Raw genomic sequence first — 17,500 nt, 5'->3', positions numbered from 1 at the left:
TCTCTATAGTTCTGCCCATTACAGTTCAGTCGTATTTACTACTAGTCTGTCTTGGCCAATTGCATAGCATTGTTAATGCTTTGTAGTAGTACTTGATCACCTATTTACAAATAATAGTCTGGCTGTTTTTTTTGTATTCCTCTGTGGTTACCAAAGGCTGCTTATCTCCAACAAACAGGTGGACTAACAAGTTTTATTATTTTCATGTGAAATATGTTCTAAAGGAAGAGATGAGGCATATGCATATCTCCCTTTACCTTGATGTGGGACAATGCCCTGTCTAGATATCAAAAATATTATATTCACACCATTGTGTAAGCCATGTATGAATTTCAGCTTTGTGCGTTTCTCCCGAGAGGCCAGCTGCAGTAGTTTTGTGTAGCTGATTTTTAGAGTGCAGGAGAGTCTGGACAGGTCTGTCACTGCACTGATGTCATGTAGTTGCCCAGCAACCGAAGGGATCATCTCCTGTGTGCTCTTTACAAATTTCAGATGGGCACTTGGGGCACTTCGTTAAAGCTGAATACACAATTTCTGTATTTTTCCAATGCAATCAGGCCCTGAGTATTCATTGTCTGCTTATCTGTTGTGGAAGTAAATTTCTCCCCATCAACCTACTGCAAAAATCCATTGGATATATTTCAGACAGCTTGGTGGTCTTTTGTCTTTTGTTAAGTAACACATATCTACAGTGTTCCCCACAAAATAGCTGGATTAGTGTTGTACACTAAATTGTTTTCCCAGTCGTCAAGGGAAAAGAGATGTTCCAGTGGGAGCTAATGCTTTACAGACCGTATAACCTAGATATAAACATGAAAGGTGTCCGCATCTTGGTTACCCCCCAGATTGCGGTGGAATGCTAGTGAATATTGTCCAACACATGGGACCGAGCGTACAGGGAGAACAGAGGACATGTGGAAGGGATCCAACACAGTCCTGTGCACTGGCTGTCCTTTCATCCCTGGATTCCCTATTTTTGCAGCTGCCTCAGCTGTAATATTATTGGGTTGTTTGTGTTCTATTGCAATTAGGCACTCTGTTATAGTTGGCCTGTCTTTCAAAGTTCAGGTTTTTTATTATTGGTTCTTGGAGTTGTTCTTACAAGTTAATTTTTCAAAATAAAGGCAAATATTAAGTTGTGAGTTAAGTGAAAGTAAACTATTTTGTGAGGAATAATAAACTTTGGGGATTGTACTTGTACATTAGTGAAAGTTTTGTCTGCTCTGCCAAATGACAAAAGCAGGCGTTGTGCGGGAGGAACAGTGCAGCGCTGGTTGTGTTAGATAGCGGGCTCATGTTAGTGGTTAGTATATCAGTGTTTGTTTTTACAAATGAATATTTCACAGTTTCTGAGTGAAGGGTTGCTGAGCGCAGATCATGGCCTTTAATTTCAAAGGAGCCTTCATTCCACTGGAGCCTCTGTAGTTAATGTAAGAAAGGTGTTTCGCCAGAAAGTTTTCTGAAGTGTTCGCTAAGGAGAGGAAGGGTCACTTGAAGCAGGAAACCCTTGTCTGTGGTAGAAAAGAAAACAGCAAGCAACAGAATGAAGGCATCAAAGAGCTGCAGGATACAGTCCCTGGAGTCATCTCCAGCACACTGGCTCTTCTTGAAAGTTAGCACTGAGTGAGGAGTGACCCCAGGACAGACTTCAGTCAACCAGCCTGCTCTCAGGTTTAAAGTTCAGCCCATTTTTATTTTTTCACCTGCTTCCTACAGCTATCAGGAAACTTTTGAAGACTTGGCCTGTAACAGTATCTCGCCGAAAGGGCCACAATTGTTTACCCTTACAGTACAAAACACTCTTGAGTAAAGCAAGGAAATTGCTATCATTTTCCATTGATGATTGTTAAGGAGTTTGCTAGTTAGTGGGGCTGCTGCATATCGGTCCGGTCCAAGATTCTAGGCTGAGAAATGTCACCTTATGTTTTGTTAGGTGATGCCCTAACAAAAAACGTTTTTCTCATAATGAGTCTAAATGCATAGTGAAAGTAAAACGACTCAGGCCGGGGCCAAATCTTAGATTAATTAAATTAAAAACTTTGTAATCTTTCAGTTTTTATGGAATTATACACAATATAATGCACCTCAAATATTAGGCATTATAGTAGACATATTATAATAAAACAAACATAATTGTGTACTCTAATTGCATAAGAAGGCAGGTGATCTTGAGAATGACAGACTCTCTCTTTAATAAGGCATTAACCCTAAGTTTCTTATTATAAGCTGAATCTGTAACAAAGCTTTTTCTACTTCACATAAACTTATGTTATTGTGTTGTGGCTGCTGTCGTTAATGTCTGCGCCTGACAATAGTACAGTGATGTATTAAACTAGTTTCCTGTGTTGAAAGGTCCAGATTCCACTCAAATGCCCAAAGTCCATTGTGTGGGCTATATATTGCTATTTCTCCACCATTGATATCGTTATATACTCCCATGGGTTCAAACCATTGCAAGGAAAAATGAGTTAAATTTCTTACGCATATTTAAGGTCATGAAAATCTGTTAAAAGCTTGTTCATTCCAGTTGGGACTGTAGTGGGACTAGTAGAAATCAAAGATGAATGATCATTGTCCTGTGGAAATTGTGAATGAACCTCTGTTGTCTGGGGCTATCTATAACAATAGAGGTAGTTGGTTTTCACATGATTTACATGATCAGGAAACTACTTTTGAGTGATCAATTCAACAATGGACAATGTCTCTGATTAAGTCAAATGTAAACAAGGCCATTGGGGTCTCTTGCCTCCTGGACTTGGTGTGAACTGTGCTCAAGATAGAGACGATGGAGTAAGAATGGCTGTTTGAATTGATGGCTAGACCTTGACATTGCAATGTTCTGGGCCTATATGATAATGAACATGGCTCCTCATTATTAGGGTACCACCGTAAGGGGTGTGTCTGGGTTGAGAAATGGTAATAAGTATAAATGATTAAGTGTTTTACATACAATTGGAGAAACATGTTACCTTCCTGTCCTTTGTGGGTTTCATGTAAACAAGTTTATTTGTACTACTGTAATGCTGGTGGCTCCTTTACTGTCTAATCCAATTATTACTTTACATGTTATATCTTTATCCTAGGATCCATAAATATTAGGTAGTTATGTTGATCTGAGATTATTTAAAAACGTAACTAAATAAAAGATGATCACATTTTTCCCTACAACACCAACCAGGTGCTTGACTTTGTGTGGCAGTTGAGTGTTGGCCCTATATTGTTAATATAGACTCAAAATACTGAATTCATATTCCTTTTGTCAGGTATACAGATATGTATTGTAGATGGATCATTAATCCCTGACCTCCTTCTGGCGATTACTCAAGACACATCTGTTCAGACTCTACTTGTAATCTAGTTTATTATCCTGTAAAATTGCACTGATTCAACTTAATGCTTTGACATACCCCTTGCTTGCATTACTAGTACTTGTATTGTTTATTTTTATTTCCCCTATGCCTCCTTGTCCTTAGCTCTTAATGATACCTGCACTTACTAGCTTTTACGATCTAGGATCTAGGACTTTTATTGTTAACTGTACATTTCCTATACAAGCATGTATATTGGAATTTGTAAATTGCATTATGCTTTGAACTGAACTGTATTTTTGCACCTTGTATTGCTCTTATGTTTTGTAAGTCACACTGGATAAGTGCGTCTGCCAATAAATAAATAATAATAATTAGTTCTATTCTGTAATGTTTATATTTATATATTATAAAACAACTTTCATAGTGTATGAATTATATTTGGATACTTATTCTATGTAGAAGTAATATTTATATATTGTATGTGTTTTGTAAGATAAAGACCGCTCCATTTGTAATGACAGAGTGTACTTTCAGACTTCAGACATAAATGCTGCTATTGGTCCATTTATATTTCAATATAATGATTGGGAAATCTGTCCCATGAGAATAACAGACTGCATATTGTTAACAGATTTAAAGAGAACTGAAAATCTAGTGAAAATATATGTAATTTTAAATAATAACCATAAAAAATAAGTAAATGATATAAAGGACAGTTATTCTACTGCCTTGGACCAAGTCCTTTAAATATGTCCATACAAATGCTGGAATAATTGACTTAACCCTTTTCCTATGAAATGCAGTCAGTATATAAAAAAAAAAAAAAAGTGTGTGTGTGTGTATATATATATATATATATATATATATATATATATATATATATACCGGTGCACACACACAATTACCTTCTCATTTTACACCACTGAAGAGAAAAGGAAATTGTGAGATGTGGATTTTTCATGATCAAGTTGTTTTGTGTTGTTCCCAGACACTCTGTACTCTCACCACTAGGTGGCTATTTGAGATTGCTCACCGATTAGAAGTTGATAGCAGTAGATCAGTGGTCTTCAAAATGGTGCCCATGGGCATTTATGTGCTGTGATGCCAGGCTGCAGTTCCCAGCACAGCTTGCACATTTTAGAGGTGTATTATGGTCTGGTTGATGAGGTTTACTCTAACAACAGTTTTGTCTTATAGTTTTTCTTCTGCCATCAGGAAGGTAACTGATAAATATTGGGGTAGAAGGGGCCTAGCTATAGCAGGAAGAAATTCAGAAAATGATGTAATCCAAATGCAGTGCTAAAGTGCTTTAATGTAACCCATTAAAAAACATATTGAAAGTTCCCAGGATCCACAGTAGGGCAGTTAGGTCCATACACCCACAATCCCATTTTACTTTACTTTGATGCTTCTTTAATGTTATTGAACACTGATTTATCCTTGCTTATAAGAAGGGGTTCATTAATTAGTCAGAAACCCCATACCATGTATATTTATCCATATAGTTATGGCAGTGATTGTCAGATATAAGTGATATGTCCAGTTTAATAAATACATAGTACTGTGAAGGGTGCCAATACTTGAATATGTGACACTGTGTGTGTGTGTATAGATAAATAGGGAGAGGGGTAGATATTACTTATCTCAGGTATGTAAAAAAAAAAAAAAAAAAATGTATAACCACTGAGGCAATTGCAAAGATGTATTCTTCCATAGATCACACTTTTTAGTTTTTATTGGTGAGAGTAAACTACTGAGCGATTTCCTGTTTGTTGGCATGAAAGGTCCCAAAGTGACACTCCCTCTAACTGGAGAGACTCAGCTACCTATTTCTTGAGATCTAGAGACATTTCTGGTCTAAACTAGACATTATCCTCATTCATATACAGAGGCCTCTCTACTGACAGGGCTTGGATTTCAAAGCAGTCCAGTAATCAAATGACTGACAGGCCACCATATCACAGGGCAGTGGACTTCTCTTCCCAAAACAATTACAGAAAGCTCAGTGGGCCTTGTTGCTGACCGCACAGAGGTTTCTGGGGGGGAAATACCCATGAGGTCCTTTTCTCACCCTTGTTCTTCCACTGGACATGGAGAGAGATGAGTGAGACCCAATCAGAAACCATGACAGTTGCCTACATATCAAAAGACTTGTGTAGCATCTGCAAGTCCCATTCCTTATGGGGGGGATAGTATTGCCAATTTGAAAGACACCATGCGGTGCAGATAACGTTTCACCACTGAAATGGCTAAGGAGATATCTTCCCCAGGACCGTCATGGATTAGTCTCAATTGACTAGCAGCTGGGCACGTCTCTGTGGCCCAGAGATCTGGTATGTTCTGAACTGCACAGTCATGATATTAAATGAGGATAGGGTGGTCTGTAGCATTTGTAATGGATGTGTGTTCAATATATTGGATGTTTTATTGGGCTGCTTGACTGGCCTTCAGGTTGGTGGTCTACTGGAACTGGTGAAGACTTAATCGATATGTACCTGAAAATCTCAGTGCTGTCACTGTGGATTTTAAGTTGGCATAAAACATTAAGGGTTGCGTCTGTCTGGGTCCAGGAACAGTATGTAGGAGAGTAAAGGATGTATTGTCTTTACACTAAAGCCAGGTTGAAGATCCGTCTGTGTTTTGTAAGGATCTCCACCAGAATGCAAGGGATTTATATTTACAAAACACAAAAAAATGCAGTTAGAATAAGTACAGGACATTTCTCTCACTCTACCTTTCCTAATAATTTATTTGTTTTCTTGCACTACAGAAGTTTTGATTAAAAACTGCCCCAACAATGCAAAAGCACCTCCAACAATAAGTTTGTAACTTGGAGTTTGTTTATTAATGACCTGCATGTTTTGATAAAAGAACCACTACATCTTAACTAAGTGATGAGATGTTATAGATCTGTAAATGGCTTCTTAGAAACCCGGCAATAAAGCGTTTAAGGTTCAAACAAGTGTGGTGAGAAACATTCGTCCACAGGTTGTTTCTAAGACGCTTCACTGCGTCACGATGTGCCACTTCCCACAACCCTGGGTGACATTTTCTCGGGAGAAAAAAAGGATTATAAATTCAGCAGAAATGTTAGATACTATTTCTGTGTGTTGTTCAGAGCCACTTGGTCATTCCCTGACCACGTCTCGTATATGTTGAAAGTACAAAAATACAGAATTAGCATTTGGCTGCTAGTTAGTGTTCCTCCAATCTGCTCGATGCACTGAAAATTGAAAGGTTTTTTGAGCGTATTAACTTTGACAGGCAGCTACATGGTTGTGAACAATTTTATTCACAATTCATTGCTCTGCGGTGCAGTGAGCACAAGAGCACTAATCCCCTAATGTGAATTAATTGCACGTTTCAATCGTTAAGTCTGACCCTTGCAGACTGAGGTGCTCGGCCAAAATGTACGCTGGCTTTCATATAGACCACATGAATTATGATTTTTCTCTCTCTTAAATGCAGGGCAGAAGTGTTTGTTTTTCTTAAGTGGGTGGAATGGCAAGGATAACAGCCACCACTTTCATTCCTGTTTTACTGGTAAGCCTGCAGAATGCATGTACATGTGTATGATGGTAGGAATCAGATTGTTAGGAATTGTATTAAATGCTGCCTTATAGCCCAGTTAGCACTAATGTCAGTGAATTACACTACTAGAGGTAAAAACTTAAACTAATACCACCTCAATCCCCATTTTATTGCTAAAGAAAACTGATTGTGACTTCATATCAAATGAATACTGTACTAACAAAGGTTTCTTTTTTGTATTTAATGTAACACTTTCTTCTGTGTTGCCCCTCTGCAGAATTACTGCATTCCCACCATACAAATGACGCAGATCTTTGTCTATGGGACTCTGAAGAAAGGCCAGCCGAACTACCACAGAATGCTGGACGGCGCCAACGGGAAAGCAGAGTTCTGCTGCCGGGCGCACACTGTGGAGTCGTACCCCCTGGTGATCGCGGGCAAATACAATATCCCTTTCCTCCTCAACGTCCCGGGCACCGGCTGGCAGGTCAGCGGGGAGGTGTACCGCGTGGATGGGCCGATGCTGCAGTTCCTGGACAAGTTCGAGAGCGTCCCTCAGATGTACCAGCGCACGCCAGTGAGGCTGCAGGTGGACGAGTGGGAATGTAAAACTAGTGCGTCTGAAGCTGCGCTAGCTGCTGGGAGCATCATCGAGGCCTTCGTGTACAGCACCACTACCTACCAACCCGAGTGGCTCTCCCACACCTTCTACAGCAACTATGACGCCTATGGAGACCACGGGCTGCAGTTCTGTGAACGAGAGAACAGACACTAGGGACAGGGACAAGTGTGTTCAATCATTCCAGGGGTTCCTTTTCTGTAGTCTTTTTACTTGATCTATCCGGATCATACAGGCTGATCAAAAAAGAACATTAATAGCTTAGAAAAGTTATTTTACCACGAGTCTTTGTTTGAAGGTATTTTAAATGTCAAAATGCACTCCAAGATGAGATTTTAAGGTTTAGGGTTGTCTAAGGCCCCCTGTAAAAGCCTTAAATGATCTGAAGTCCTATGCAATTGATATATTAAGCTGCTCATCTGTAACTTGTTTTGCAGAAATGATGCGGCACAGAGATCGTTAGCACCAGTCTTTCTTTATTTTCATTAAACTGTCTCTGAACAAAACTACACCAATCACAGCTCCTTCTTTTACCAATGTGAAAACCCCCACTTAGGAACATAAAACAAACCATTATATTTTTTTAGTATTACAAAAATAAGGTTCAGTACAGATAGTTACATCAGCTGTGGATGATCCAGTGTCCATCACAACTATTCAGACGAACCAGGTCAAGATCATAAAGATAACTATAATTCATTACATATGCTAACAGCACTGTATAGGGGTAAGGCATGTTTGCTTTCAGTCATGTATATATAAATGTAAATACATACAGCTCTGGAAAACATTAAGAGACCACTCAAGTTCAGAAATCAATGTTAAGTGGTCTCAATATTTTCCAGAGCTGTATATATATATAAAAATGCTGGAAGGGAATGTTGTACAGTGATGGCTTACTGTTTATTATTCATTCCAACTCACACTTATTGGCTTAAGTATTTGAAATCCTATAACCCCTGGATGTGTTTACTCCAACTCCACAAGTACATCTCCTTCTCCAACCGTCTCCCCAGGCTTACAGTGGACGCTCTTCACCTGAAAACAAGAAAACTGTTTGTAAAATCCAGCCCCATTCATTTATCATTATCTGGTCTAAGACAACTCTCTCTTCATATTTATAGAAGTTTAACGGCCATTCATAATATTATATTTGAGAGTATAGTGCTAAACTCCACAGTTTATTAATCAATCCTGACACAGACATTAATGAAGGCCTTGGATACCATCAACTAAAACAGCAATGTTATTTGGCGATTAATTTAGGCAGTGTTGTTTTAGTCTTTTTTCCATTCAATTACTTACATTGATTAAAAGGCATAGTAACGGTCTCAAAAGTGGTGAGAATACTGAACCACATCATGCATCATCTCGAAACGGAAAGATTCCCCTTACCTTGGCTGTTCTGGCCGCAGTCATACTGTTCTGCATTTTCATCGCCTCAATCACACAGATTTCTTGTCCCTCGGCCACCTATGGACAGACAGTCAAATGGGTGAGGCACATTAATGACATTCACAACACCACGTCTCTGTCATTGGAAACCGGAGCATGCTATTAAAAAGGGAAGGGTGCATTGGGGGGCTGACCATTACTATATGAACTGCAGAAAGGTTGCACTTGAAGGCAGAAGGGGCTTTATGACTGGGACCACTAGACTGCTCTAATGTGCCAACAATGAATAGTTCTGTGTGTGAATTGAGGGGGTGGGGGGCGCGCTACATTGAATACATTAACAAGCTACATTAATTTTAATACATCAAGGGACATCAATAGAGCTACTCCCTCTCCAATCCAGCCGATTGTAACTCTTTCCTTGCGGACGCCGGCCTCAGAAATACAGTTGCTGGGCTTTGCATCAGTTCCATATTTTTGTCTCTGATTAATTAGTACCGGCTACTCTTTTCCTAAGAGTTCGGGGAGTGTCCTGATGGAAACGTAATGCTTCTGACAGGAAGCCTTCAGTGTTAGTCTTATAAAACGGTCACAAGCCCTTTAAGTCTCTTTGATAAAACTAATCAGCTCTGATGTACTTCTCCACTCTGAATCTAATTGATGTAAATTTGGCAGATTTAAAATCAGTATCTTTCATCCAGCTTACTGCATCCTCTCCTTTGACACAGGGTCAGGGGTCACATTCACATCTGATTATCAAACTGGCAGTCATTAGGCAGCAGCTTGCCTGACACCAAAACGAGTTAGCTTGAAGGAAAACTCGGCCCATTTAATCCATACATTTTGGCATTTTAAGGAGGCCTGACTGTCACACACTATTTTGCCACGATTTCTGGATTCTCAGACATCTCCGGCCCATGATTAATTGTTCGTGATGGGAAATAAAAATCCATTGAGGCCAGCTGCTTGCCTTGGTATACAAAATTACTATAATGGATATAGGCTGCCAATTTTTCAGGTTTGCTGGCAAGTCTTTGAAACACAATTAAATCACATTATGAATGATATGGAAATCTCTCAAGCTCCATTTATTTTCAGAGTCCTTTCCCTCGAGAACGCTTTCTTTTTCTTCAACTTTTGGAGGGGTGTGTTGGAAGCAAGGCTAAGACGCTCAGACTGCCATTCCCTAAACCCCATAAAAGGATGCTGTTCCTAAAACCTAGAATAAGCCTCTACATTTAAAGAGCATTTATACACCACAAATCAGTCTCACATTAAATTGAATTTCGGATCACATGCAACAGCTGACGTTTTGTTTTCGATTGACAGTGTTTTGCTGTGGGACGGAGAGAAAATAATTTCCAGCAAAGATTCACCCGAGCTGTTTTGCAAAACAAAACGGAGCCGCTAGATCTTATTGAAAGTATAGTGCACTGAAACGGAAATTTATTAACTGGCACCAGTTAATGCGTGCATTATTCATTTCTGGTGAGCATGAAAAATGATTTAAAGAGGTCTGAAATTGCAGATGCAAAGGCTCACTGCACAGTGCCCAACTTCTTAATTTCATCCTTTAGAGAGGCAAAATAGGGCGATACAGTTACTGGACAAGGTTTACAGTAACAGCTGTGGTCTTCCCACATGGGGGTGGGCACTTCACTGGGCTGTGGTCTGCTTGGAACAGATGGAAAAATACATCAGAGCTCCCCTAGCATGCACTGCTACTGTTACATATATCTGTGAGTAGTATATGCATCTAACCCAGAAAGACAACCGTCCTGAGCAGAACAGAAATCATCCCTGGTGTTGGTTTTATGAAAACAATAGGTATGAGGGGGTTTGCTGCTGCAGATGAGGTTTGGATTTGTTTACCCCGGTCTCAGCCTAGAAATGGCAGCCGGGCGGTCCATCTTCTCTCGCTCTCTCTCTTTGTTTCACTCCTTTCCCCCCCTTTCCCTCAACACTCCCTCTCCACAACTGTGAAGGCTGCATAGGAAATGGTGCCAGTGGCATATGGCTTTCCACAGTGCTAAACATTCATACAAAAGACAGGTTCATCAGTCATTGAAGTAGCTGGATGAAAAAAAACGAGGGCCTGATGGATGGTATTTAGAGCTTACCTGCTGCTAGTACATTACCAGAGAAACACAGGTTTCGAAGCCCACATGACATTAGAAACTGCAGACCGTGAAATACAGCGCTCGCGAGCTCACATCATGTACGCCAGGTTATACCAAATAATAAATAAGCTATTTAAACCCTCTGCAAGGAACCCTGGGTCAGGCCTGCACAGGCCAATTAATGCACAGCATCTGCTGTATAGAGGCAGCACATGAAGAACTTCCGAATGATTTAGGCAATTAAAGGAAAACCGTTTCCTGCCTGTTCAAATGTTTCATTGCTAGAGTAAGCACCAAATCGGTCTGTAGATTAGAACAAATTAAGTCATTCTTTGGGGATCTTTATTTATTTCTATGGCAAACTCCTTCCTTTGTTCTTTCTTTGGCCCAGGGTTTTTCTGCCAAATTTAACAGAAGGCTCTGAGGGTTACAGGGGTCCACCTCAGTATCACCTTCTGCCGCAGTGCAACTACCCAAGAAGCCGAATCACTGTGAACCCTGCTGACTGCTCCTCACAGTGAAAATCCTTTAATTAGGCTTTTTTATTCTCTATTTGCCTTCCATTTTTTTTAATTAATAAAAAATAATACCAATAGAGGACCTTAAACACCACGTCTCAGGCTCATTGAACACGTCTTCCCTTTGAAAGACGGCACATTCTGCAGATTCAGATCTCAGGTTTTCAGAGGCTGTTTTGTGAGCATTGTTGCGCCGTGCGGTTTGTTTGACAGTTGGTTTCCACGCTCATTTGTTGTTTGTATTTCAAAGCGCTTATGGAAACGGGGATCAGACAGATGATCAGTTGGCTGCAAGAATCAGTCTAAGCAGATCCAGAAAGGCTGCTTGAAAGAATACAACCAGAGCATGTGGCTCTCAAATCACGTCAACGGCCAGAATAAATAAATAAATACAAATAATAAAAGGAACTAAGAAAACAGAAATGTATACAATATATACACAGATATTAATACTTGCATATACACTAAATACCTAAGCTACAGTGACTGAGTAATATCCCTTGACAACATCAATATCATAAATATCTTTATTAGGCTGCAAATTAGAAGAAATTTTAGGTTAATCTGTATTCCTAAATGAACAAGGACTGTAATTCCTGGAGGTGACTGTAGGGGCAGTGTTGCCCACACATTTATTATCACTAAATTATATAAAATCTGCATGATTCCAAAAATCAGGGTTTTACCTTTCATAATAATACTACCAATTTTATTCATATTTTTGTGATCATGTGGCATAATATATAGAAACTATGGGATATCTGGTCTCAATTTTAACTTGTTAAATAAGTGTATTTTCTTTTATATTTTACTGTAATGTTTATGATTAAGTTTTAAAGTCTATTGTGAGTATTTATGACAGAAACATCATACATTTTACTTGAAAACATCCAGATTTATAATTTAGTTCAGAAATGATTTCAGATGTTTGGTTTTCATTTTAAGGAGTCAACGTATTTTAAGAAATCAAAGAACCATTGTCTACTTAAAATGAAATGCATGTAATAATAAGCTGAAAACCCAAATGTCTTCATTTTGGATTAGAGCAAAATGCATCTTTTTGAAGATTTAAAAACATACATTTAAATCTCTGAACAGGTGTTCTTCTAAAAACTAAAAGTATGCGGTGCTAGAGGAGAAATTACATCCCTCAGGTGTCAAACCATCACCCCATGCCTAGTTCTGCACACTGTTTTCTTATTTTACATAGTATTCTCCAAAACTTGAACAAGCATGTGAAGTACTTGTTTGTAAGTACTTTAGGGTATGTGGTTCTCTCTCCGCACGCCTAGGCCGGGGCTGGGGACGACTGTGAGAAGCCACCAGGCCGGGGGGTCTTTATTGACAGCCCCCGACAACAGGCCACCATGGCAGAGTGAAGACACCAGACAGCACAGGCCCGCCCACTCCCTGCGCCACACACCCGGAGGTCACTGTGCTTCAGATACAGGACAACCACCGTTAACGGGGTGTATCCAGAAGAAAACACAAGAATCTAAATTAAATACAGACAACTGATGGATGTGCCCATGCCTTGCAGAGCCCTGCTAGGAGGGTTCAGGAGAAGGGGATTGGCTCTGTGTGGATTTACTGGTAATGACTACTGGTAACACCTGCGCGGGACTGGAGATTCATAATGACAAACTACAGATAGTTCACCAATACCGGCTTAAGAAAGAAGACTTGTAAAGAATTAAGAAAAGGAACTGATTCTATGAGACTATTTTAATAACAGAATTAGTTATTAAGAATTAACAGGACATTTTATTAAGTAAAACGTTTTGAAGACCATTCCAACTCATTCTATAATATCATTATATATATATATATATATATATATATATATATATATATATATATATATATATATATATATATATATATATATATATATATATACAATGATATTATACAATGAGTATAATTGTAAATCATGTTACATTTAGTTAATGTAATAAACACCACAGGTATACTACTGTAGATTTGTTTTTTCCAGAGTGGTGTGTTTTTTTATAATGTAAATCCATCACAAAATAAATAAATACTACATGCAAGTCTAAAAAGGAAATCTGTAGTCAGAAAGCCTACATCTTACAAACACGTCCGATATAAAAATAAATAACTGCGACTTGAAACAGGCTGGCACTGGACCCTGGCAGAGATCGTGCTCCTTTAGGAAGCCAAGGCTTTCTTTTTTCAGCTCAGACAATAAGAAATTCAAAGCATAACACTGCGGTGTGTGAAGCAAACATGAATGCCCTTTGAACTCCTGGGGAACAGACCGTTCTTCCATATATATGACCCTGTAGTGTTTACTTTGTGAATGTTCTCCATCAGCATAAAAACAAGTATATCGAATAGAAAGGTTGAACAGGTTTGCAAATGTTTGTCCATTTTTGCTCTTTAAAATACACAAATACTACTAATTAAAAAAAAAAAAAAATATATATATATATATATATATATATATATATAGAGAGAGAGAGAGAGATGGATAGATCAATTGATCAATGGAAATATTTATAGAGTGAGATATACATTAACCTTAACCTCATTAACTCCTCATGGGATGATTACAATAGAGCTAAAAACATACCTGTAATTTGCTATGTATTTTTAGTAAAACTTCGCAAATTGCAAAACAAATGTAAAATCTTCCTGTAAAATAATCCGAACACACAAGCAGCCTGTGGCCGTGCCATCTCCTCTCTGCCAACGGTGAACAGACAATCCTCAAGAAATACTGGCATAGGACAGTCAGAATCCCAGCCCTGGACTTCTTCCGAAAACGAAGGAACTTTTTTCTTGAAATTAGATCCAAGCCTTTACTCGTCTGTAAAGTGTAGATGTTTAAATCATTTTGGGACCATCAAAAGGGTTTAATTAAAGTTTCTCTCGCTGTGTTTCAATTACTGTAGATGGCTAATTATTTCTGAGGGAAACCATCAATGCTCTCATACTTGAAAGCAAAAGCCCTGACTCAAAGTCGCCTTTTTCCAGCAGTTTGTGTTCTTCTCAGATGTTAAACCAACACACAACAGTTTGCTTTTCCGCTATGTGAAGAATTAAGATAAAATACGGTACGCACTATAAGCCTCAAGTACAACAAACTAATCTCATTATTTTATTCTAAATACAACGATCAAAACTTTTTAAACGGAGGCTGCACTTTTGTCAAAGTCAAATTTACTTCTTTACATGAAAGGAGATTCACACACAATTTTGCAGTAGTTCAGTCAACATGCACACTATCAGTATTGATTTCAGATCCTTATTGCTGGATTATACTATCTGACATTTACTCCGCTCCTAAAAGTAAAGCATATTAGAAATCAACAGTTATGGGAAATGTTGTAAAACATTTTGCAAGTAAAACTATTTTTAGAGTCTGCAAATAACTGGATTTGAGTCTTGTTAATAAACACAGGATCTGATTTTAAACAAAAGACACAATCTTTTAATAATTGCTGCATTTATTATTGTAAAGCTTTAATGATTGTGAACTTCAAAAATTTACAACTTTAGTGATCATAATATAAAATGTTATCCCTCATTAAGTTAGAAGCAATTATATGTACACTTCAAGTTATTTGTGCATTTATAAACCCTTCTTGTGCTCAATGGGAATTAATTGTCTGCTGATTGTGTACTTTATGCTTTTTACCTCCGATGTTCAAGAAATGCTGAAGGTTTGGAAAGCAACATTTCTTGCTCTTCTGAGGGTTGACAAATTCGCAGCATTTCCCAGTCCCCTTCACTGGCTTCCTGTATGTCCCAGTGTCTCCTAGTCAAAACACATACCCTGGGTTTCTCAAGTGTAGCCCTGTCCTCTGCCAGCTTGTTTATTTTCACTCACAGTTCATTTAGTAATTTCACCGACACTAACTCACAATTAGAAGACATTAGAGGTAGAAAAAAGGAAAAGAAAAAACAACAGCTTTTTCCTCCAAGCATTATTGGCCAAGCGCTTAACTGACTCAAATTTGCAACTGTTCCACTCCACAGCCTCCATACATTGTAATGAGATCTGTTAATGCACACTACCTTCAATCTCAGTCCACTTATGTCTACATACTTGCACAATATGGAAGACACTTCTTGGCCTTATCCTATATGCTCAAAACACACACACACACACACACACAAAAGATGGCTGTACCTTAATGCTGAATTCAAAATTAATTTGAATCGGGCTTTAGAATGCTCCCTGACTCTGCTTTACTCATGTGACTAACTGGAATCTCCATAAAATTCATTTTAAACAACAGGGGTTCCAGAAGCTTGCTAAATACCATTTGCAATAGTTCTGTAAGCAGCCTGTCAATCATCTGTTAAAGAATAAAATTTACAAGAAGCAAAGTACATAATTTTCCCACTGGCTGCAGTTTAAAGTTTGAAAAGTTCAAAAGTCCAGCTTTCCAGAGGAGTCCATTCCCCCTTGCTATGTTTGAGACGGTGTTACTTTGTGGGTGTTACTCCCTTTAAAACAATCTATATAAATTAAGTGAAATATCTTAATATATCCAAAACTAGCATAAACAAACTATTGTTTGTTTTTAATGCATACACAATAAAACAATAGATATCCTTGTCAGTACTGTTTGTGTGCATTTCTTGCTTCATATATATTTTATAAAACAAAAAAAACAAAAAAAAAACAACAACATTACAAACTCACCAAAGCAGCACCAAATAAAACAGACCAGGTACTCTCATGCATGAAAACACCTCTCATGTATATATAAATCCAATATACTGTAACATCAAAAATAACAGGAATAAACAAAGACTGCAGTCACTAATAGAATTTCAATCACCCACTTTTTTCTTTATACTATATATATATATATATATATATATATACATACACACATACACACACACACACATTTTAACAATACTGTCTGCAGAAATATTCTTCACTACTATATATCTGCTGAAATTTAATAAGGGAGAATAGCATGATATTCTGTGGTGTTACAAGTGTCTAATAATTAAAAAACACTTGTCAAACCTTTAACACATTGCAATAAGTTATATATACAAAACTATATATATACCTACACACACACAATTATGAAGAAACATACATGAACACAATGATTTCTAATTGAAATGAAATGTACAAATTGAAAACATAGGCAGTCTGCATGCATCTGATGCCAAGACATTTTTCCCTGCATAAAAGGGTGGATTAAGAAAGTGTCTTCAACTATTTCTCACTTGTATTCACAATGTATTGTATTCACTTGTATTAATCAGAAAAAGGAAAAAAAGTGTTTCAGAAGAAAAAACAGGCAGCAATTATAATAATAATAATAATAATAATAATAATAATAATAATAATAATATTGATAATAATAATGACAAACTCAGGGGCAAAGGATTCCTGATGGACAGGCAAGACAAGTAATCTAAGGCCAGCCTGTCCTACTACACATTTAACCCAGACAGTTGATAGTACCCTGTCTCCATTTTAATTCATGAGGTTTGTGCTGAAGAGGAAGGATTTAACTTAAACCCCTTTCAACATGGTAAATGTGTTTTTGTAATTAAAGCCACACAATTAACATTGACATGCCCAGGTCAGCGGAGCACAGATTACGCTGTTCAAATGCTCAGCTCCTCAAAGCACACAGCAAACAGCTGCAGGAGGAAGAAAAAAGAAAAAGAAAGAAAAAAGAAAAGAAAACTTTCTTCTGAACAAGTTGGACTTCATCCCAGCCTATTCCTTGTGGATTTTTTTCCTCTTGCCTTTTACACAACAGTTTAACTCGCCGCACACCAACCACTATACTGACTTCACACCCTTTTTATGATCTCCTAACTCCACTGATTCTCATAAGGAATTTCCTGCTGCATAATTAAGTGGCGACAGAAAAACTGCCTTCCTCCTGCTATCATGAAAAGAATGTAACTCTTTTCTACAAAAACATTTAATTAAATAACTGCTGGAATACCTGGGCAGTTTAAAAATAAATGTTTCTAATTTAAATGTTTCATATA

General features: G+C 38.0%; 2 protein-coding genes across 7 annotated transcripts in view; one reads left to right on the top strand and one right to left on the bottom strand.

The window, feature by feature from the left end:
* LOC136751288 (gamma-glutamylaminecyclotransferase-like) overlaps positions 1-7,970 on the top strand; it is a 14,466-nt gene extending 6,496 nt beyond the window's left edge. For 4 of the 6 annotated variants that reach the window (XM_066706766.1, XM_066706765.1, XM_066706768.1 and 1 more), the window contains exons 2-3: positions 6,780-6,854; positions 7,120-7,970. In XM_066706766.1, coding sequence (XP_066562863.1) covers positions 6,813-6,854; positions 7,120-7,617 — 540 coding nt within the window. In that variant the 5' untranslated portion in view covers positions 6,780-6,812 and the 3' untranslated portion in view covers positions 7,618-7,970. The remainder of the gene's footprint in view (positions 1-6,779; positions 6,855-7,119) is intronic. The other 2 variants (XM_066706769.1, XM_066706770.1) reach the window with 1 other exon arrangement.
* The window catches only part of pcca (propionyl-CoA carboxylase subunit alpha), a 151,656-nt gene continuing 142,073 nt past the window's right edge, over positions 7,918-17,500 (bottom strand). Inside the window, exons 23-24 of the mRNA XM_066706763.1 lie at positions 8,857-8,934; positions 7,918-8,499 (exon numbers count right to left, since the gene is read on the bottom strand). Coding sequence (XP_066562860.1) covers positions 8,431-8,499; positions 8,857-8,934 — 147 coding nt within the window. The 3' untranslated portion in view covers positions 7,918-8,430. The remainder of the gene's footprint in view (positions 8,500-8,856; positions 8,935-17,500) is intronic.

The sequence above is a fragment of the Amia ocellicauda genome, chromosome 6 (genome assembly GCF_036373705.1).
Source record: "Amia ocellicauda isolate fAmiCal2 chromosome 6, fAmiCal2.hap1, whole genome shotgun sequence".
Lineage (NCBI taxonomy): Eukaryota > Metazoa > Chordata > Actinopteri > Amiiformes > Amiidae > Amia > Amia ocellicauda.
This window is presented reverse-complemented; position numbering and strand designations above follow the sequence as displayed.